At 35.7% G+C, this 23,640-nt stretch overlaps 1 protein-coding gene across 2 annotated transcripts in view; it reads left to right on the top strand.

Annotated features, from left to right (window-relative positions):
• The window catches only part of CNOT2 (CCR4-NOT transcription complex subunit 2), a 130,707-nt gene that overhangs the window by 41,458 nt on the left and 65,609 nt on the right, over window positions 1-23,640 (top strand). Inside the window, exon 2 of one of the 2 annotated variants that reach the window (XM_027071259.2) lies at window positions 10,354-10,496. In XM_027071259.2, the coding sequence (XP_026927060.1) occupies window positions 10,449-10,496 (48 nt within the window). In that variant the 5' untranslated portion in view covers window positions 10,354-10,448. The remainder of the gene's footprint in view (window positions 1-10,353; window positions 10,497-23,640) is intronic. The other variant, XM_027071258.2, reaches the window with a different exon arrangement.

The raw sequence follows: 23,640 nt of genomic DNA on the forward strand, positions 1-23,640 counted from the left end.
GTCTGTTACTTCCGCCCCCCCCCCCCATTGCTAATTTCTTTATTGTAGCAGAAGACTGAGACTTTTGAATGGAAGTATTATTTAACAGCTAGACTTTCTTGGAATGGTTTCATGGAAAAAAATAATTTTTCACGAAAATATATATGAGAAGTAGTAAAGCATAGTAGCTAAGACTTGGATTCAAGTCAAGTGGACATGAGCTCAAATTTTGGCCTTGCTACTTCAAGTTAACTTACTCCTAGCTCTTGACCTTGTGTAATTTCCTTATTCTCAGTTGTTTTCTCATCTGGACGAAAGCGATAGTAATATTTACCTTATTGAATTATTTGGGGGATTAAAGGAACTTGCACAAGTAAGGTATTTAGTGCACAGTACCTAATACTTGGCAAATTATGGATAATATTACATTTCTAGGGAGGAATGTTAAGATTGTGGACATATTTTTAAAACCTAAGTACAGAGGCACCTGTGTGGTTCAAGCCCCACATAGGGCTTGCTGTTAGGGCAGAGCCCACTTTCAGATCCTTTGTCCCTCTTTGCCCCTCCCCTGCTTACACTTTCCCCAAAACAAAACAAACAACAAAAGCGCAGGTTTTCCCTGCTGTCTGAAGTAGAGCATTCCTATGGAACCTTACCTAAGCCACAATGACATAAAGTGAAGAAACAATTACCTTTTCCTAAAAATAAAAATCCTCTTTGGATTTCTTTCAGTTAGGAAAACAGATACTAATGTAGGTGTTTTGTAAAAGTGAAGTGGTGTAATGCATACTTTCAGATATGGGGGAAACCTGTACTACTGTATAAGAGGAACTTTATTAAAAATTTCTTCTAACAAGGTTTATTGTAATGTTTGCATCTACTTTTTTGTATTACCTACTTCTGAACTTAATAATCCATGTATTTCAACGAAAGAAATCTTGTGCTTGTAAAACATTTTAAGAAGTAATGTTTAAGACCTGGCATTAGTTTTCAGAGGTAGGAATAAGACCTGGCAAGGAAAGGGCACGTGGGCATGCAAAAGAAACGAATAATGCTCTTACATTACCTTCAGTTTATAGTGTTTGTTTTTGCTCAGTACTTAGGCTGAAATGAAAACTTTTGATTTTCACTTTCCTGTACAGTCTTAGCCCCAAAAGTCTTATTAACCTTGACTGCACATTAGAATCATCTGGAGCACTTTAAAAAGCACCTGATGAGGGGGTTCCATGCCTGCCCAGTTAATGAAAGTAGGGGCAAGGGAAGGGACATCAGTGTTTTTAAAAAAAATCCCTAGATGATTCTGTTTGCATCCTGTGATAAAAAACTATAAATCCTTTAGCCTATCTCTGTCCTCTCTAAATATGCCAGCTTCTTTTTCTGATGGTGTCCTAGACAGTCTTGTACCAGGGCTCTGCCTAGTACCTCTGGCCATTCCCTTGTCCATCATACAAAAAATAGTGTAACATTTAACTCTTTCATATGAAGACAAAACTTTGAGGGGTTTGGAAAATGTTCATTTAGTTAGTGTTCACCCACGATAACCCACTCTTATGTTATCTTCTTTAAAGGGCAGCTGTAATTATTTTCCGCCTTTTTTTTTTTTTACTTAAGCTGTATTTAATACTGTTATGAAAATTGGAAAAATAATTAATTTTGAGTTAAAAATATATATATAATTGACTTGTTAGATTTATGTCAAAAGCAACTTTTTAATTACTTTTTGTAAGAAGCCACATAATTTCCCTTTATCACTTGATTATCATTTTTTCAGAGATAATTTTGGTAAGCCTGATCAGTTATGACAGTGGGTATGGACTAGTCAGTTTTTGTTATCATCTTATCACTAGTATCAACAGCTTGTATAAATTATTATGAGAAAAAAACATATTGCCTATAAAAATTTTTATATTTTTTCAGATTTCTGGTTCACGTGTGGTATTTTTTAATTGCTGATACGAAATAACAATATTTAATGACCTTACAGCCATTCTGCAAGGAGAGTAACAAGGGAGTTGTTACATATTTTAAGGAGTTTTAATTAGAGATTATAATTTTAGCAAGTTCTTTTGTTAAATTAATAGAACTGTCCATTCCACAGTAGATTATGAGGCTAATATGACTTGGTCTTATTTAAAAAACATTCTTTTAAAATGTTTGTTTATTTTCGAGAGAGAGCAAGCAAGCTGGGGAGGGGCACAGAGGAGGAAGACACAGAATCCAAATGAGCTGTCAGCACAGAGCCTGACACATGGCTTGAACTTGTGAATCCAAGATCTTGACCTAGCCGGAGTTGGGCGCTTAACTGACTGAGCCACCGAGGCGCCCTGATATGGTCTTGTTTTAGAGGGACTGCTTTGGCAATAGCTACTTCAGTCCTTGGAAGCCTTTGTGGATTTTTAGCTAAAGGTTCTAAAGCATTTATTAATTTTAATACTTTCTTTAGCTCTTAATTAACATAAAATTAGTAAGTACTAAAAATTTGGCCTTTGACACATTTTGTTGATCAATTAATTCAAACAACACAGTTACTTAAATGAAGTTTATGTATCATAAATCTGGTTTATAAATTTACTTGATCCTAGTCATGAGCTAGATTGCATTGATCTTGTATGAAGAAATTGAATCACGTGGAGGCTAACAACTTGTATAGACATATGTAAGTTTTCAGGTAGCAGGAAGCTTAGAATGCCCTTGATTGTCCTGAGTTGGAATTTTAATTTCATTTAAGCCTAAAATAACAGATTTTAATTCCCAAGCCTGTGGTTCAGAAATTATTGAACTTCTGTCATTAATAAATTCATTGGGGCTGTCTTTATTGTATTTCATTTTATTTGGGACTTTTAAGACTTGGTAGTAGGATATTTCTGTGTTGAGATGCTGGATGTTTTAGACAGTTGTACTGGTTTTCTACTCTTAGTAAGTTCTATGTATCTGGTACCCAGAATCCACTTTGGCATATATGTGAGAGGAACTACACAGGTATATTAGAAGTAGTGCATCAGGAAGGCTACCACTACAGAAAATAGAAGATACACCAAATTAAGTTACAAAATATGAAATGATGACAACCATAGAATATATTGATTTAAAGAGAATATGTCAATTTATTTTTATTTGTTTTCCTTTGTAAATATGGGCAGCTTTTCACTTTACATGGTAATTCTAGACCCATGAAGCATGGAATATTAAAACATTCAGAAACACTATTTTAATTAATGTGGCAATTTTCCCACATTCCATTTGTTATGAAACTGAAACTCCTCTGAGTTTTACTTACATCTGTTTCATCTGCTCACATTTCTTGTATGTACAAGTCATCAACTCAGACATTTTGAAACATTTATCCATGTGATTGAACCAAAAATTGTTCAGAAAATAGGTTCAGGGGCGCCTGGGTGACTCAGTTGACTAAGCATCTGACTTTGGTTCAGGTCAGGATCTCACAGTTTGTGGGTTTGAGCCCTGCGTTGGGCTCTGTGCTGACAGCTCAGAGCCTGGAGTCTGCTTCAGTCTGTCTCCCTCTCTCTTCCCCTTCCCCTCTCATGCTCTGTCTCTCTCTTTCTCTCTCTCTCAAATAAATAAATAAAGAAATAATAAAGAAAATAAGTTCATAACGTTTTGTAACTACAATCTACCTATTTACAAGAAGTTGCTTGACATAGTTCTGGAATTTGAGTAACCTTGAGATTTTAAAGATAATGGCTAAGTGCACTTACTTCAGCTTTTATTAAGCTCCAGTGAAATCGGTCCTATCTGGTAGTCTGTTCTAATGTAATGTCCTCCTTTTTCTTTCTTTCTCTTTTTCTTTCTCTTTTTCTTTCTTTCTTTCTTTCCTTCTCTCTTTCCTTCTTTTCTTTCTCTCTCTTTCTTTCTTTCTATTTATTTTATTTATTTATTTATTATCAAATTGGTTTCCATACAACACCCAGTGCTCCTCCCAACAGGTGCCCTCCTTGTAATGTCCTCTTTAAAAAAAAAAAAAAAAAGAGTAAAGCTTATCCAACTGGTTCAACTGTCTTAACTTGGCCAAATTCACATGGTAGCTTAGAAGTTGAGTTGGTAATGACTGCCAAATTACAGATGTTTTAGATACAATTCCCAAACTCCTTAGGAAGCTGAAGCCAGAGAGAAATTGATTAAGCTAGTACTAGAATTCAGATTTTCTGGTTCTTGGTCCATTCAGGATATATATTTTTATATGATGATGTCACATCCAAAATTTAACAGCACTCAGAATAAAGCTAATAACTATTTTCACTCTCCAATAAAGTATTTTCTAGAGATTTTTCTCTAGATTCCTGACATTTGAGTGTTACCAGTCTGTTAAAAAGAGATAAACTTATTTAGCTTAATTGCAAATTAAGAGATATTAGAGATAAACTTATTTAACTTAATTATAAATATTAAATAAAATTTTGAGCCTTTTAGAAATTAGCTTTGTTTACCTTGTTGAAAAAATCTTTTAAATACCCTTATATCAAGCTTATCTTTCAAAGTATAATTTTGACATACCTGTTAATCACTTGACATTTTATCAACTTTTAATTTATTTTCAATTGACATATACCACTGAAATGATCTATTCAGTAAAAATCTGAATGATTAATATTTAAAGTGTTTTATAATAAAGAACAAATTGATATCAATAGAAGATGGCTCTGACTCTAATCCAGTACTACATAGTTTCTCATAGGGAGAAACCTGGCTCCTGCCAACCATCATCTATTTTACTTACTGTTTATCTCCACTATACATACATAGCAGTTTCAGAATTATTAACCCATAGCTCTGTGATGAATCATTTTGCCAACTAGAATACATTATTTATGTAGAGTTTTTCTCCCTTCTTACAGTTAGCAGTTAAAACATCACTTTCCACAGTTACTTAGGTCAGCACATTTCCCATACTCCTTTCAGCGTGGCTGGATCATACATTTAAAATACTATTAGTCTTTTTCCAGGTCTGTATTTCTAACCGCTTGGTTGATTTTTAAAATTTGCATACATTCCTGTTCACTCTCTGTGTTGTGAAGTTCTGTGGATTTTAACACATGCATAATAGCATCATGTATCCACCACTCCAGTGCTATATGGAATAGTTCCATCTCCCTAAAAGTTTCCATGTGTCCCCCTTTGTAGTCAGTCACTTATTCCACCCCTTTCCAGGCCCCTGGAAACCACTCATTTATTTTATTTCCCTGTAGTTTTGTCTTTCCAGAATGTCATATGACTAGAAACATGTAATATATAGCCTTTTTGATCTATATTCTTTTCTTTGTGTTGCATGGAATAATAGCTTGATCTTTTTTTATTGTTGAGTGGAATCATACTATATAGATGTACCATTTTGTTCATCCCTTCATCTGTTTGAAAGGACATCTTCATTGGTATAAACATTCGTGAACAGGTTTTCAAATGAACATGTTTTTAGTTTGCTTTGGTAAATACCCAGGGGCACAGTTGCTGGGTTGTATGGTTAAGTGTATGTTTAACTTTATGAGAAACTGAACTCTTCCAAAGTGGCTGTATTTATCTTCATTTTTGAAAGGTATTTTTGCTGGATTTGGAACTCTCAGTTGATGGGTTTTATTCCTTCTGTAGTTTAAAAATGTTGAACCTGTTTTGCACTGTTTCTCAATGAGAAGTCGACTGTCATTCCTGGTTTTTTCCCCCCTCTGTTTCAATTTATATATACTTTCCCTCTTCCATCTCCTTTAAGATTCTGTTTTGCTGTTTTTCATCAACTTGATTTTAAAATCATCATGAGGTTTTTGTTGTTGTTATCTTTGGTGGTTGAGTTATTGACTCTGGGAGTATAGTTTTCATAAAATTTAGGAAAAATTTGACCATTTTCTTTCCTTCTCGCTCTTTCACTCTTTCTGGGACACTAACTACATTAAAGTTAGCTGTTTGATATTGCCCAGTAGTTCACTGTCTCACTTGGTACGGTCTCACAGTTCTTTTTTTTCTCGTCTGTTTTCTCACTGTTTAATTTTTTATTTTTTTAATTGCCAGCTGTGTCTTCAATTCACTAAACTTTTCTTTGAAGTTTAGAAAAGACTGCTGTTAATCTTATCCAATGCATGTTTAATTACAGATGTTGAATTTTTATTTCTGGAAGATCAGTTTGAGTCTTTTATTTTATTTTGAGAGAGTGCATGTGTGCATGAGCCTGGGCGGGGAGAGGGGGGGTGGAGGGAGAGAAAGGAAAGGAAAGCAAAGGAAAGGGAAGGAAAGGAGAAAGAGAGAAAGAGAGAGGGAGGGAGGGAGGGAGGAAGGAAGGAAGGAAGGAAGGAAGGAAGGAAGGAAGGAAGGAAGGAAGGAAGGAAATGAATGAATGAATCTCAGGTATGCTCCATGCCCAGCATGGAGCCCAGTGAGTGGCTGGATCCCACATGAGCTTAACGGACTGAGCCACCCAGGTGCCCCCAGTTTGAGCCTTTTAAAAAAGCTTTTTAACTTTCAACTAATTATAAACTTGTAAGAAGATGCAAAAATAGTACAGAGAAGTCCCATATACACATCACCTATCTTCCTCCAATGACGTCATCTTAACGTAACTACAGCACATTTTCGAAACCAGAAATTGGCACAAGCTCTCACTATTTTTGGTATGTCTTTATCATTCTGTGATGTTTTATCAAACATGTAGAATCATATAACCACCACCACAAGCAAGATACAGAACTTTTCTGTCACCATAAATTCCTCTGTGTTGCCAACTTACGTCTTTTCCATGCCCTTGCATTTCTGTTACCATATTCATAGTTTTCTTTATCTTCTTGAATTTGGGGGATATGTTTACAATACCTGTTTTAACCTCCTTGTCTAATGATTGTATCGCCTGGATCATTGCTGGATCCTTCTATGTTCTATTTTACTTTGTTTGGGGTGTATTTCCTGCATCTTTGCATGACTGGTAATTTTCAATTGGATGCCAGATATTTAATTTTATATTATTTAATACTGGAGTGTGTTGTGTTATTTTAAATATTGTTGGGTTTTGTTTTGGGTTTCAGTTATGGCAGAAATAGCTTCATCCTTTTGAGGCTTGGTTTTAACTTTGTTAGTGCTGGTCCATAACATCCTTAGTCTAAGGCTTCTTTGGTTTCATTGTTTAGGCATTCATTACCTTCTGAACTCTATTCAATACCGCGCTGTGTTAAAGCCATCCTACTGTAGTTGATGGGAACATAAGTTCTGGGGATTGGGTTGATTACTTTTCAGAGGCTTTTTCTCTAGAATAAGTAGTTTTTCACATGTGTGCACAGATAATTACTCAGCTAAACCCTGAGGGTGATCTGTCTTCAGATCTTTGAAGCTCTTTTTCTCTGCAGCTTCCTTCTTTTCATTTGCCCTACAAATTGTAGCTGGCTTGGTGTCTCCCCTAACTTTGGATTCTTTTCGTTTCCCTTAGCTCACTGAGACCATTAGATTTTGATTGGGTTCCGCCTCCCCCTCCCATGTTTTAGCCTCATACCTCTACAGGCTGCAGTAGGGCTTACTTCATTTGTTCTTTTTTCTTGATGGTCTCTGTCCTGAGATGAAAATCATTGTTTTATATATTTTATCTAACTTTCTAGTTATTTAAGGTAGGAGAGTAAGTATAGTCTCTGTGTTCCCATCTTGGAAGGCATTCTGCCTTATAGAAAATTTCATGGTAGTTTTATAAATATTTGTCTTTTCTGACTTTTTGAATGTTTAGGATTTTGTAGGAAAACCAGTGTATAAACTTTTTATATATATAGGCAGCTAGAGTGCATGTTTTCTTATACTTTCTCCTTTTCACATACTCTGTCTTACATATATACTTACATTCTTTTTCATCTGTTATTCATCTTTTCATTCCCAGTGAGTATCAACACAATCTATTAGTGAACATTTTTGCTTAATATAAGATAATGGTGACAAATGTTTGCTTTTTCGTGGTTACCCAGAAGAAAATAGAGTGCCTTCGTTCCTTTTTCCCTTTGTTTGTCAAAAGGAGATGATGATTCTTAGTTATTGATCAATATAGAATATTGATTCATACATTGCTTAGAGCAGATAGTGGCTGTTGACTGAAACCCTAAGACATGAAATATTTGAAGTTATCCCAAGAGGGAGAAACAAATGAACAGAAACAAGTTTTCCCTTTGTGCTAAAATCCATAGTATTCCAAAGTTAATATTTGTCTTTTAACTGGTAAGTTTACAGATTAAATAATAACTTTTACCTTTAATTAAGGTTTATTTATTTAGCATATAAAGTTCTCATAATAGTTTTTTACATATTTAGGTTATGTTAACGTACATTACATTACTTTGAAAATTGCCTTGCCTGATTTTAGATTGCTAACATCTTTTGATGAAACTAGTATAATGTGATGGTAAATGTATGGGCTTTAATGTAAACATAGCTAATTTAATAAGGAAAAATAAAATTTGCCCTGTAAGAAAAAACTGAAATTTTACATTATTATCCATTGAATTCAGAGTTGCCATGAGTAGATTAATAGTTTTGGCAAGTGCTGTTTTAAATTATTATTTTTATAAAACACTAACATTAGGTGCTCCTGGGTGGCTCAGTTGGTTGAGCATTCAGCTTCGTCTCAGGTCATGATCTCACAGTCAGTGGGTTTGAGCCCTTCAGCTGGCTCTCTGCTGTCAGCACAGAGCCCGCTTCAGATCCTCTGGCTCCCCCTCTCTCTGCCCCTCCCTCACTCATGCCTGCTCTCCCTCTCTCAAAAAAAAAAAAAATATTAAAGAACACATTAAAACAGGATTAAGTTTTTTTTGGTGGGGGGGTAAAAATACATAATAAATAGTTTTGCTCCCATTTTGTAACAATCATGAACTTTTAAATTGGAGCTGAATGTGTGTCACGTAACTATTCTTGTGTATCAGTTCACTTGATAATTTTATTTTATGATTAACCTAATTCCTTGCTAGATGATAAAGATTACATTTATGGCAGTAAATATACCTACAGTTTAAAAGATCTTTCTCATTTGTTATGTTTGAGAGACATATTTAATATCACTAGTACATATAAATTGGTAATGAGCAATTAACATTTTTGGCCTAGAGTCAGGCATCTTAAAGTATTTCAGCCAAACATACAATGTAAGGTGGTCCACATTAAGTAAAAGTATAGCACCCACTAGCTTTGTATTTGTGATTAGACATAAAACCAAAGATGGAATGTAGGTTTTCATTATGTGAATTCTTTTATGTAATAATACTAATTTTTAGTGATTTATTTTCCTTGAAAATGTTTTCTGTCCTTACTAGATTGCTTTTTGGAGGTAATCCATAGGGGGGTTGTTTGTGTGTGTTGATTGGTTTTAATAAAATTGATTCATGCTTACTATGAATTTAAATTAAAGGTTTTTATTAGCCTATCCCAAAGCATATTTCGTGTGATGTTAAATAATTGTTCTAAATTTGAACTTTTAGTGGTTAGCAACTATTATATATTAATTCAGTAGGATATGTACCATTTCCCTAGGGTAAACATTTTACTGAAACAGGTGAGAGACATTTGTCTTGAAAAGATAATGTTTACAACTTCTTTGTAGATACCACTTTTGAGTTTTTGGTCTTTCAATTTTCAGTTTACAGTTTACATTTTTGAGTTTACATCTCTAGGGACTCTCACCTCTGCTTCAGTGACTTTTTTTTTTTTTTTTTTGGGTACCTGAGGTGCATAGTGCCTCATCATTTTGGATTTATTTATCTCTGTCCAAGTTAAGAAATAAGCTCTATTATTTCTCTGCTTTAATGTAAAAAAAAAATAAATAGAGCATTCTGAAATTAGAGTATTGAAGGACAAAGGCATCCAGAAAGTTGGCATATGTTGCTACTCTTCCTTGGAGTAAATTTTAAATAGAATATTGAGTTAAGTTTGCATCTATTAATCATCCTGAGAATATATGATATATTCCAGTCTTACGGCATAGAAATAAACCTCATAAACTGAATGAATAACAGTTCTGATAAACAAGCCTTAGGAGGAGAATGATTTGAAATTACACAACTGAATCTGAATTAATTGGGTATTTCTGAGACTAATAGAGCATTTAAAAGAAAAAATATATCAGTTGAGGGCTGAACTTTTTTTGTCCACTGTTTTATTGACCATAAGTGTCCTATTTGTGTGTGAGGTCTGGTGTACAGTTTTAATTGGAGAGAGTATAAGAGTTTTTTATATTTAATAATTTTTTAAAGTATCTACCAGTCTAGCCCTCCCTAGATGGTTAAGAGAAAGATGCATTATGATATTAAAATAGTACTTTTTGTTTCTGTTTTATATGTATCATATTGGATATTTTTGCTGCTGTTCATATGTTTACATGTTAGTAATTTTGACGGCTTTTGGATAATTCCACTCTAGAGGGAGAACTGGTGGGCGGTCCTTCCTGTGACACGACCCTTGAGTGACAGTTCTATTTGATTGCCTCCAGTACTGTGAGGAAAGGACACGACTCTATGGTGAGGACTGATGGACATACATTATCTGAGAAAAGAAACTACCAGGTAAGATCAGTTTTTTTTCCCCCTTTTTGTCTTTTGATCATATTGCTACATTGAACTGTTTAATATGTTATATTTAATTGAAACCAGCAAATTGGATATACTCCAATATGAAAACTTTGGCTTATAATTTAAAATGCATGTGTTGGCTTTGACAGCTGAAATAGTTGGGAACATTTAAATCATGCTTATGATAAATGTATATTTTGTTAGTGTCAACGTAATTCTTTATGTATATGTCAAATCTTAGATTATCTGGTACACAATTTATGACTCCATGGCTGGGTTCAGAGCTAGTATTCTGTAAAACAAAGTGCTGAGTGTGTGTGTGTGTGTGTGTGTGTGTGTGTGTGTGTGTGTACACACACACACACACACACACACACACACACGTACATATTATTATTCCCGGAGGAATAAACCTGAATTCTTAGGCTATATTCAGGGTTAATAGAGCATCACAGATGTGTAGACAAAATTGGTTAGAATATAAAAGAAATAGAAATGCAACATCCCAGGGTGCTCAGAGACCCAAATTCTGTTGAATTTCTCATTCGCTTGCTATCCTTATAATGCTAGATTCTTGTTTTGTCATTTATTTTTTTTTTAATTTTTTTTTAACATTTATTTATTATTGAGATACAGAGAGACACAGAGCGTGAGCAGGGGAGGGAGACATAGAATCCGAAGCTTAAGGGAGCAGGAGAGGGGGTGGGGAGACATAGAATCCGAAGCAGGCTCCAGGCTCTGAGCTGTCAGCACAGACGTGGGGCTCGAACTCACAAACCGCGAGATCATGATCTGAGCCGAAGTCGGTCGCTTAACCAACTGAGCCACTCAGGCGCCTCTTGTTTTGTCATTTATTAAGCTGGTAAATAGTATCCATTCCCTACATGTAGCATGTAAAGATGCTAAAAGGTGGTTGAAGTGTAATATTCCTCTGAGGTTTTAAAGGAAGGTGAATTTTAAAGATAGTGGTATGAAATAGTGATTAAAACATTTTTTTTGAATTTCATTTTTCAAAGAAACTCTCCTTTTTTAATAATAACATTACCAAATTATGCAGTAATTCAGAGTACAGAATAGTTCAAAGCTCAGGTAAGGATAAGCTGTAGGCTTTCTGCATGGGTACATACATGTTCAGCTTCCCTCACACCCTGCCACCTACCAGTTTTGTTCCCTCTAAGCTGTTGAAGGCAACTTAGTGTTATAGCAGCAGCTTTGATTCACTAACCATTTCTCTGCTAATCATTTATTTTAGCTCAGTTAATCTTTTCTTCCCTCAAATTGGAAAGGTAAATAGTGGAAAAAAATTGTGAATGGGTCTTCATGGTGTTTATAGCAAAGATCCTTTGATTACAAGATTTAGATTTACTTGTTTTAGGTTCTCATTTGGGCACTGTGCCTAATAAAAATAGTGTCCAGTTGTTCTTCCTTTCACTTGCTGTCTGAAGTTTCTTGCCAGATCTTTATGATTTTAATAAGCCGTAGTTGTGGCTCTGCAGACACAGTTCTCCCTGTAACCTTTTCTATCTATTCAGGGTTCTTACAGACTTGACCAACATGGCCTTTGCTCATTTTCCTACTTGCTCTAGCTCCTCCGGCCTCACAACCACTTCCAAGTACCTTGACTCATAAGAGTTTAAGTGGTCACACTGCTTGGGCTGTTGCATCTTTTGATAGGTTCTGCTAAATTATTTTAAGAGTATTGTGATTCTAGGCTATGTGGCTTTTTGTGCTCATAATCAGGTTGGTAAAGTGTAAGTATAGAACTTTTGTATGGTTATACAGTACGGTAATTTACTTCATGGAATCATTTTAATATAGAATTCCAAAATTTTCATTAAGAAAGGAACAAAATGACATTGTATTGAAGAGATTTTCTAATTCCTGCTCACTCTACTCTAAAAATACTATATTGTTCCAGTTACATTATTTACCAATAATCCAGGTTCTTTAGCTTCTTTGAAAAAATTCTTGGTTAGAGTTTTTCTGTCTGAAAATATTTCTCCTTTTTTATTGTTACTTAGTAACACTTAATACATGTTGAAATATTGTTGGAAACAATTGTTTAAATCTCCATTGCATAATTATTTTATTTTTGAAGCCTCTCTTGGAAAGGACATATATAGAAATATAATTTCCCTTTCTGATGTGATGATGAATATATTAAAAGCACATGGGAAATTCAAAATAATATCAAAGAAATCACTTGTATTTGTATGGGTAGCACTAAAAGTTTATATATGCTGACACGAAATGATTTGGATTTTTTTAAAAATTCCATTTTGAGGAATTTTGTTTTTTTCATGGATAAAATAGGATTTCTTTGTACCAGTGTTTGCACTCAGTTCATCTTTCGTGGGGTTTTGTTTTTGAAGGGCACTTGATGATTTATAGTGATATTTAGGCATCCTGATAATAGTAGGCTAATATTCCAGAGTTTAATAAGAAAGATCTCTAATTCTCATTTCCTTGTAGACCTGATAAAAAGCCTTAGGAATTTAGCTTAAGAAAATGTATTCCTTCACCTTTGTGCTAAAAACTAATGACTTTCAAATGGGTGTTGGTTGAAGTACTGATTTTTATACTGGTATTTACTTTGTTTCATTTCTTTCTATAAATTTAAACCCAGTTAAGTTTTTGGAGTTTGAATCAAGTAGTTGACTTTTATTTGCTTAGACTGCTATATTATTAGTTCATGTGAGAATTTAATTATTTAAATGGTTCATAGTTCATTCAGTTTTGAAAGGATTGCCAAGCTTTTTTTAGGAAAATATAATCCCCCAGTTTTGCCAGTATTTACTTATCTTCCTTTAATTTCTACTAATTTATTTCAATGATAAGTATGTACAAATCCAACCATGCTAATTACTAATTTAACTCATCACTGGCTTTCCATCTCGTATGTAATAAAACCAAACTCTTAAACTTTATACAGTATTTCCATATTCTGACCCCAATCTGCATTTATTTACCCTTCCAGTGTCTCTCCTCTGACTTCCTACTATGCATTTTTTTCAGTTAGGAATACAAAACTGATTTTAATCTCCCTACCATACGCTTTTACACTTAAGCCTTTACTTGTTTCCTCTTCATGTAATGCCTCACCTTTGTTTCACATGGTTCAAGAATTAGGTATTATTAGTACTTCCAGAAGTACACTTATATGAGCTCAGTGTTCCTTTTTCTTTGCTCTCATAACCTTTGTAGATACTTATAGTTTAGTGTTGACCAAATACATTGTAAGCTATCTATTTGTCCTTGTCTTCCTGTAGACCTGTGCTAATACTTTAGGCACTAACCACAAGTGGCTATTTAGATTTAAATGTATTTGAATTAAAATTTAAAAATTTTAGTTTTCCAGTTGTATTAGCCACATTTCAAATGCCTAACAGCTACTTTCCTTTAATGGCTACCATATCAGACGGTGCAGATGTAGAAATTTTAGGTCATTTCAGAATATTGTCTTGGACGGTACTACTGTATGAGCTAGAGCTGTATTTGTTCATCTTGGAACTGCCAGTACCTACCATGGTTTTGGGTAAATACTAGTCGTTTAATGAATGTTTCAGTAACGTTAAATAAAACGAATTAAGTGAAAGAAAGAAATTGTAGAGTGTGCTGGGTAACATAACTACTGATATTTCCAAGATTTTTAGATGTTACTCTGAATGGAACTTTTTATAATATGAGGTCATTGATAATGTCATGTTGGTTAGTTCATTGTTACCTATAAACTGAATCTAATGCATCCTAATCCGTATGTTCCTGACGAATACCTCACAGTTGAAACTGCTGCATTAACTTTGTGGGATATAACATGCCACAGAATTATGGCAGTGATTGTATTGTCATTTCCTTCTCCCTCCCCCATCATTAAATATTTTATTTCCTTTTTATATTTTAAATCACAGAAGTTACAGGTATGCGTTGCAAAAACTTTGAAGAATAATGGAAATATAAAATAGACTGAAAGTTTACCTTAACTGTTTAGTGTATATCTTTTCAGATCTTTTCAAATAACGATGTAAGTGCAAATGTAATTTGTTGTCTTTGTTTCTAACAAATTAGCATTTTTCTGCAGCTTGCGTATTACACTTAATGGAGAAGTTTCCGTGTGCCACCCTTCCCTTGCCTCCTTCTCAGAAGTAATCACTAGTTTGAATTTTCTGTTTCATTCTTTTTATTTTTATAGTTTTGTAACGTGTGTTTCGGTGTATACAGGTGCATCTTTATGTATTGTGAGGTGACTTTGCCCATATATTTCATTACTTCAAATAGGAAAAAAGAACGTATTTCTAGCCCAACCAGAACAATTTCCCAGATATGGCCGAAACACTAAATACTTATCTGACTATTCACTCAAGTATTTCTGCATAATAGAAAGCATTTAAAATACAAGTTGCTTAATTATTTTAACACAAATACATCAGTAGATATTTTTCCTTTTGGTGTGCAAGACAGTTATACAGCACAATATACAAATTACATTTTTATTTTTTACACTGCAATAAAAATGTAATGTAAATAAGGAATGATGTACCCTGTTTCTTTTATTCTGAGTTACATTTTATTGAAAATTTATATTTTTCTGCTGTCAGGATACATCTTACAACATGGTATCTTAGAATCATAGTTGTAACAGTAGCTTGTAACCATTCATTGATACCTTCTAGTATGATTGAAAACAGCACCAACATCAAGGCATCTTAGAATCTGTAATATGTTAAAGTATGTTAAAAATGCATAATGAATATAAAGAACACTTAATAAAGAGAACAAGAATTTTCTTTCAAATGGGTATGTAGCAATTCAAGAGTCCTCAGAGTAGATCTGGTACCTAGAGCAGAAAGATGGAGGCTTTCATCAATGTTGCTGTTTGGCACTGCATTAAGGTAAACAGGAGTTAGCTGAGGAAGGAATTGGTTCAGAAATCGATGTCTGAAACCAATGAGCTGGTTCACAGTTTATTCTTCCTTTCTTTTGAAACTCTTGTAAACAAATGGCTGTACCCTATTGTTTGTGGCCAGAGATGAAGCAAGGGCATAGAAGACATTTATTAAATTCACTTGCAGTTACACAATGAGGTTAGTGCCTATAATTACACTTTTGAATGTGATGCTTCTGCTTATGTCATGATCACATTATCAACAACAGAAATCCTGTTGACTCCATGACTTGAATATTTTTTTAATAAATTTTGACATTTTTTATTTTTATTTCCTCCTTATTTTTCTTCCCCTGTCCAAGAACATAAAGTTAAATGAATTCCCAAGGCACTCATCATTGGCTCATAATTACAGGACGCTAACAATGTTAGCCTACTTTCATTGCATTATATCTTCTGATACTTCTTTTCCATCTTCTGAAATCATCAAATGAGGTGATTTTTTCCAGAAAGCAAGTTTCATCAAGATACATGGTATAGGGTACCCTTAGTGTCTTGATAATGTTTTCACAGTGCCCCTAGGCCAAAAGAAGTAACTGAACAGCTCTGTTGAGTAATTAGGTCTAAGCCACTTAACAGTAGTTAGCATAGTATCTTGATAGATAACTGCTGTGTTTTCCCAACATTTAAAATATCTGGCAGTATCTGTATTCACTGTAGTGCTCCTGTTGGGAAATATATTCTCTTTTGGAAAAAAAAATCTTCATTTAAGTAATTTGCTTCATTCATAAATATTAGTATGTGTTCATCATTAAGTCATTCATCATTAGGAAAATTAAAACATGAGTGCAGATAATTCTATGAATCAGAAAAAATACAGAAGTAAGCAAAATTAATTTTCAAAATATACTCTAAGGCCTTGCTTAGATTCTGGGATGAGGGCAGCTTAGTTTTTAAAATCTTTCTGAATTCCCACATAAAAATAGATCAACTGGGTAGCAAAACCCAAACCATGAAAACATTTATAACAAAACTTGGTGATGAGGTATCCCCATGAACCCTCCCAAATGTAAGCAGATGAGAAATAACCAAAAAACCTACGTGTATCTGTTTTAGTACATAAGAAGGTAGAGAAAAGCATTGGGGTATCTTGCCTGAGAATAGAAGCACCTCGGAGTGGTGAACAACCAATTTGAAAGTGATTATCCAGTTTGAAACTGGGAGAGATGTTGCCCACCTGTATATTAGATCTGTGTAAAGGACCTGTAGTGAGGCCTAACGTGAGCAGCCTTGCTCTGTCATCTCTCAAGATTGGCCTACCAGTGCTCCCTTCCAGGATTCTGCTGAGAAGTTTCTGGGAATAGAATCATGATTGAGCAGGATAGAGACAACAGAGACAGAGGAAAGAGAACCTCTAGATAAAAATGAGAGAGGAGGACAGAGCCAGAAAATCTCAGAAAACAGCCAGATAAACACACACACACACACACACACGTGTATATGTATATATATGTATATACGTGTATATATTTAAGAGAGCTTGAACAGGGGAGAGGGGCAGTGGGGGAAGGGAGAGAGAGACAGAGAGAGAGCATCCTAAGCAGGCTCCACGCTGAGCATGGACCCCGGCGTGGGGCTCCATCCCATGACCCTGAGATCATGACCTGAGTCAAAATCAGGAGTCTGATGCTCAACCCAGTATTTTTAAACGTTACATGAAAACAACCGAAGAGAGGGGCGCCTGGGTGGCTCGGTCGGTTGAGCGGCCGACTTCGGCTCAGGTCATGATCTTGCGGTCCGTGGGTTCAAGCCCCGCGTCGGGCTCTGTGCTGACAGCTCAGAGCCTGGAGCCTGTTTCAGATTCTGTGTCTCCCTCTCTCTGACCCTCCCCCATTCATGTTTTGTCTCTCTCTGTCTCAAAAATAAATAAAACGTTAAAAAAATTTAAAAAAAAAAAAAAGAAAAGAAAAGAAAAAGAAAACAACCGAAGAGGGAGCTTGATGAAGTTAGAAGAGTATTTTGAACCAAGCCATGTTCTCAAAATTCAGGAAACTTAAATTCACAAAAGCCCTTTCAAGAATATTTTTAGGAGTGTTTTCAATAATTTTGAGTACCTCGACAGTGTTCATACTGATACGACATTTGACGTCAAAGTTTTTTTAAAGAATTTATGGAGGCTGTGTAAGACATTTCCATATTGAAATCAAGTAAGTGAAGATATTTTCCCATATCTTTAAAAAATTTTTTAATTTTTTTTTTTTTTTTTTTTTTTTTTTTTTTTTAAATTTTTGAGAGAGAGAGAGAGACAGACAGACCCTGAGCAGGGGAGGGACAGAGAGAGAGGGAGACACATAATCCGAAGCAGGCTCCAGACTCTGGGCTCTGAACTGTCAGCGGGGCCTGAACTCACTAATGGTGAGATCATAACCTGAGCCGAACTTGACACTCACCAGATGGGCTGAGCGACCCTGGTGCCCCTACACTCAATGTTTTTTAGATTGATTATTGTATACATTAATGTTGCTAAACTTTTTATTCTTATAATTTATCTGCAGGTTCCTAAGGAGTTTTCATGTGGATAAGCATATCATCTGGAAATTGCAGTTTTGATACTTTTATTATTTATAACTTGATTTCTGAACTCACTAATATTTCTGATACATTGTTGAAGTGTTAATAGAAATCTTTTGTCTCATTTCTTGTCTTAAAAGCTTTAAGTTGTCACCAGTATGATATTTTCTGCAGTATTTTTTTGTGCGTGGATATACTCTATCAGGATAAAGAGATTTTTTTCTGTAGCCCCTTTTTCATATTTAAGATTGTTGACTATGTCCCTTTTCTCTTTGTCAGCCTTGCTACAGATTTGTCATTTAAAATTTTTCAAACCTATGAGATTTTTCTAGTTTTCTAGCTGTTGCTGATTTCTCATGCAGTTTCACTGTAGCTAGAGAGTGTAGTTAGTATGATACCACTTACCTGTTTATGAACGTGGAACAAAATGTGTATTGATCGATTGGTGGGTGTATTACTGTTTTTCCCATTAGATCATATCTGTTAATCTTGGTGTCTGTGTCTTCTTTACCCACATATTTGCCCATTATTATTCACATATTATCATTATTCATTCCTTTGTTTAGATCTGGATTCTATCATATTTTTTCTTTAATTATTATATACATTCTTGTGTTTAATGTGTGATAAATCCAGCAATTGGAAATTGCTACAGATCATTTTTTTAAATTAATTTTTAATGTTTATTTCTGAGAGAAAAAGAGTGTGCGCGCATGAGTGGGGGAGGGGCAGAGAGCAAGCAGGAGACACAGAATCTGAAGCAGGCTCCAGGCTCTAGGCTCTGAATTGTCAACACAGAGCCTGATGTGGGGCCTGAACTCATGAACTCATGAACTTGTGAGGTCATGACCTGAGCCAAAGTCGGTCGTCCAGCCAGTTGAACCACCCAGGTGCCCATCTGGCAGATCATTCTTAATGTCTTTTGTTTCTGCTGGTTTTCACTTGTGGTACCTTGTTTCCTTGTGTGTGTGTTGTCACCATTTCATGTTTCTTAGCTGTGGGAATTTGTTGAGGACTAGGTGGAAGGACATCCCCCAAGGGGATTTGATTTGCATTTGCTTTTGCTGGTGCCTAAGAGTCTACCAGTCCAGGACTGGTTAAAAATAAAATGTTACCTTAGGTTGCAGTCCATATAGGTAGTGTGAATTCAGGCTGGTTTATGGCTGTTGATTCTCAGAAGAGCTTTCCTTTACCTCTTTCTGCCTAGCATCAAAATCATGACATTCAAGTGCTTTCTTCACTAAGAGGTTATTACAATTATGGTATACCCTTTTAAGGTACTTGCTTTTTGAGAAGGTCTTTTAACAGCTTTCCTACCTTGGGCAAATTCTCCTTTGGGGATATAAGCTTGTGTCTTCTCTGAACTCTAGCTTTTATTTTGTTTTGAGGTGCTGAATTTCCCTTTCTCCCTTAACAATTCATTTAAAAATAAAGATGTAATCTCTGTGTTAGTTTTCACTGATATTTTGTTCACACTGTATCTGCATTTGTGAATAAGGTCTGGCATATGCTTAGTGAATATTTGTTGATTGGCTGAACCAATACTTCATGGAACATTTTTAAGTTGGTTTTGAGTGGAGCATTTTGGTTTTTGTGTATAGTATATCCTAGTACCAGAAACATGATCTTAATCATTTTCTAGGTCTCAAGTGAAATTTCACTTCTTACGGGAAGCATTTCTTGCTTCTGTTATATATTCTCATTGTTCATTGTAATTTGAGGGGGCTTATTGTTTCTGCTTTTTATTATCATCCATAATTGAAAACATCCCTTGCCATTCTTTCTTTTCTCTTTCCATCCTATCTTTTCCCTTTTTTCTCTTCTTACAACTTTTTTTTCTTCCCTTTCTTGCCTGCCTCCTTCAGTTCCCTTTCCTTTTCCCTCCTTACCTTTCTTTTTTTTTTTCTTTTTTTTTTTAATGTTTGTTTATTTTTGAGACAGAGCATGAATGGGGGAGGGGCAGAGAGAGAGGGAGGCATAGAATCGGAAGCAGGCTCCAGGCTCTGAGCCATCAGCCCAGAGCCCGATGCGGGGCTCGAACTCACGGACCGCGAGCTTGTGACCTGAGCTGAAGTCAGACGCTTAGCCGACTGAGCCACCCAGGCGCCCCCCTCCTTACCTTTCTTTATAATGTCATTTTCCTTTCACTTGGAGAACTTTTAAAGTTTTTTTTTTTATTATGTGTAACCTAGGCAAAATTATTTAAAGTAATTAAATTTTTATTTAAGGAATGACACATGTTGTGGTTCCCTACACAGCCTATCATCTTGATTCTTCCAAAGTTTATAATCTTGAAGATAGCTCTTTTAAAAAGAACTTTTGCTTAACCCACAAGTGTCATGTCCGTTAGTCCACAGTTCTTTTAGTTGGGCTTCTTTGATCGCTACTTGAATATGAATATCCTCATGACATACTACAAAAACTTCCAACCTATAATCTTTGGGACCCAATTTCATCAAGCAGTTTATTTTAGGGCCACATTTAGAGTCAGAGTAAATGGATATTTCTGGTTCTCAATTTCAGACATCCTGTACGCATGCATAAGTTCAAATTGTATTTACTCCTAAACTATCACACCCTAGAATAGTACAGATCTTTATATCTTTCTAGATATAGATATAAAGATCTTACATCTTTCTAGATATACCAATTACTAAGATTAAAAAAAAATTGGGAGACCTGGGTGGCTAAGTCGGTTAAGCGTACGACTTTGGCTTAGGTCCTGATTTCACAGTTTGTGGGTTCAAGCCCTGCATCGGGTCTGTGCTTACAGCTCAGAGCCTGGAGCCTGCTTCGGATTCTGTGTCTGTCTGTCTGTCTGTCTGTCTCTCTCTCTCTCTGCCCCTTTCCCTCTCATGTTTTGTCTCTGTCTCTCAAAAATGAATAAACATTAAAGAAAACACTTTTTGAAAATTGACTGTTAGGTCTTTTATAGTATCTCTGTCAAGTACCTCTTTCCTACATATCTAACAAGTAGTTAGTTCTGTGCTTATAGCAAACCGCATTTTTACTCTTTGAATTATTTCTGACAATGTGAGTCTACAGGATAAAGAGCTATCAGGAAAGACCTTAACTAAAAAACATTTTTGTGGGGCGCCAGGGTGGCTCAGTCGGTTAAGCGTCCGACTTCGGCTCAGGTCATGATCTCACGGTCCATGAGTTCGAGCCCCACGTTGGGCTCTGTGCTGACCGCTCAGAGCCTGGAGCCCGTTTCAGATTCTGTGTCTTCCTCTCTCTCTCACCCTCCCCCGTTCATGCTCTGTCTCTCTCTGCCTCAAAAATAAATAAACGTTAAAAAAATTTTTTTTAAACATTTTTGTGATTCCTTTATGATAGTGATGGATTCTTTCACGTTTTTTATGTCTGTAATAGTCTTTATTTGCTCTTCATTTTTGAAGGATTTTTTGCTGGGTATGGAATTAAAGATTGACAGGTTTTTTGTTTTGTTTTTAGTATTTTAAAGATTTTGCTCTAATGTCTTCTGGCTTAGATAATTTCTGACAAAAAAAAAATCTGTCATTTTGTTTTAAGTTTATTTATTTATTTTGAGAGAGAGAGTGCATGTGCAAGTAGCAGAAGGGCAGAGAGGAGGGAGAGAGAGAATCCCAAGCAGGCTCCACACTGTCAGCACAGAGCCCGATGCAGGGCTTGAACCCACGAACTGTGAGATCAGGACCTGCACCGAAATCAAGAGTCAGATGCTTTTAACCAACTGAGCCACTCACCCCCTTGTGGGGGGGCCTTTACATAATCCTCTTTACATAACATAAGTTTTTCTTTCTGGTTAATATTAAGTTTTTTTTTTTTAATGTTTATTTATTTTGAGAGAGAGAGAGAGGGAGAGAGAGAGAGGGAGGTTGCTGGGGAGGACAGCAAGAGAGGGAGAGAAAATCCCAAGCAGACTCAATGCTGTCAGCCATCAAGAGTTGGATGCTTAACTGACTGAGCCACCCAGGTGCCCCAGTATTAAATTTTTTTTTTTATCACCGGTTTTACAGATTTTGATTATGCTGTGTCTTGGTATAATTTTCTTCATGACTCATGTGTTTGAAATTTATTGAGCCCCTTGAATTTGTGTTTAGAGATTTTATCAAATTTGGGAATTTTTTATCCATCATTTCTTTAAATGTTCTCTCCCTGTTTTACTTTGGAGACTCCGATTATACGTATAGTAGATCACTTGAAGTTGTCCCACAGCTTACTGATGTTTTAAATTTTTTTCTTTCCTCTGTGTGTTTTTTTTAGTGTTTTATCTAATTTTGAGAGAGCACGAGTGGGGGAGGGGCAGAGAGAGGTGGACAGAGATCCGAAGCAGGCTTCACTCTGACAGCAGAGGGCCTGATGAGGGGCTTGAATTCGTGAACCGCGAGATCATGACCTGAGCTGAAGTTGGACATTCAACTGACTGAGCTACCCAGGTGCCCTGTTGCCTGGTAGTTTTTGTTTGGATGCCAGCCCTTGGAAATTTTACCTTTTTGGTGCTATATATTTGTATTTTTGCTAATATTCTTGAGCTTTCTTGATGACAGAATGTAGTTACTTAGAAGCTGTTTGGGCTCTTTGATACTTCCTTTTTTTTGTCTTTTAATTTTAAGGTGTTTTACACAGAAACCCAGTAGCCTTTAGTCTAGGTCTAATTTTTCCCAACTGTACTCTTCTGAGTATACTGTACAATGCCTTGTGAATTATATTTTAATACTCTGACTTGTGGGAACAGCCCTGTGTGAGCCCTGGAGGTTGTTACCACTCTTTTTCTAGCCTCTGGTACTTTGCTCCATGCAAATGTTGATCAGTGCTTAGCTGAAGCTTCCAGAGACACCTTGTTTGGGTCTTTAGAACTCATTTTCTTTGCAGCTCTCTTCTGTCTGGTACTCTCTAGCCTTTTCACACCAACTGCCTTGGCCCACCTAGACTCAGCTACACTTACTCAATTCGTGGTGGACATTTCTGAGTTCCACCAGGGCTCCCTTTCACTGCACTGGAGCCCAGAAACTCCTCCAGTCTATAAGCAAGGCTGTTTGTAAGCCTCACATTTACTCTTTTCTCTTCTTTCAGGGGTTGTCTTGAGCTGCCTTATGTTCTATGTCTAAAAACCATTGGTTAATATATTTTATCCTTTTTTAAAATTTGTTTCAGGTGAGGCAGGAAAAGACCATGTTCCTACTACTACATTTTGGTTAGAAGTACAGATTACAAGATTTCTTTTTTTTTTTTTTTTTTTTTACTTAAAAAAAATTTTTTTTTCAATATATGAAATTTATTGTCAAATTTGTTTCCTAACAACACCCAGTGCTCATCCCAAAAGGTGCCCTCCTCAATACCCATCACCCACCCTCCCCTTCCTCCCACCCCCCATCAGCCCTCAGTTTGTTCTCAGTTTTTAAGAGTCTCTTATGCTTTGGCTCTCTCCCACTCTAACCTCTTTTTTTTTTTTTTCTTCCCCTCCCCCATGGGTTTCTCTTAAGTTTCTCAGGATCCACATAAAAGTGAAAACATATGGTATCTGTCTTTCTCTGTATGGCTTATTTCACTTAGCATCACACTCTCCAGTTCCATCCATGTTGCTACAAAGGGCCATATTTCATTCTTTCTCATTGCTAAGTAGTATTCCATTATGTATATAAACCATAATTTCTTTATCCATTCATCAGTTGATGGACATTTAGGCTCTTTCCATCATTTGGC

The sequence above is a fragment of the Acinonyx jubatus genome, chromosome B4 (genome assembly GCF_027475565.1).
Source record: "Acinonyx jubatus isolate Ajub_Pintada_27869175 chromosome B4, VMU_Ajub_asm_v1.0, whole genome shotgun sequence".
Lineage (NCBI taxonomy): Eukaryota > Metazoa > Chordata > Mammalia > Carnivora > Felidae > Acinonyx > Acinonyx jubatus.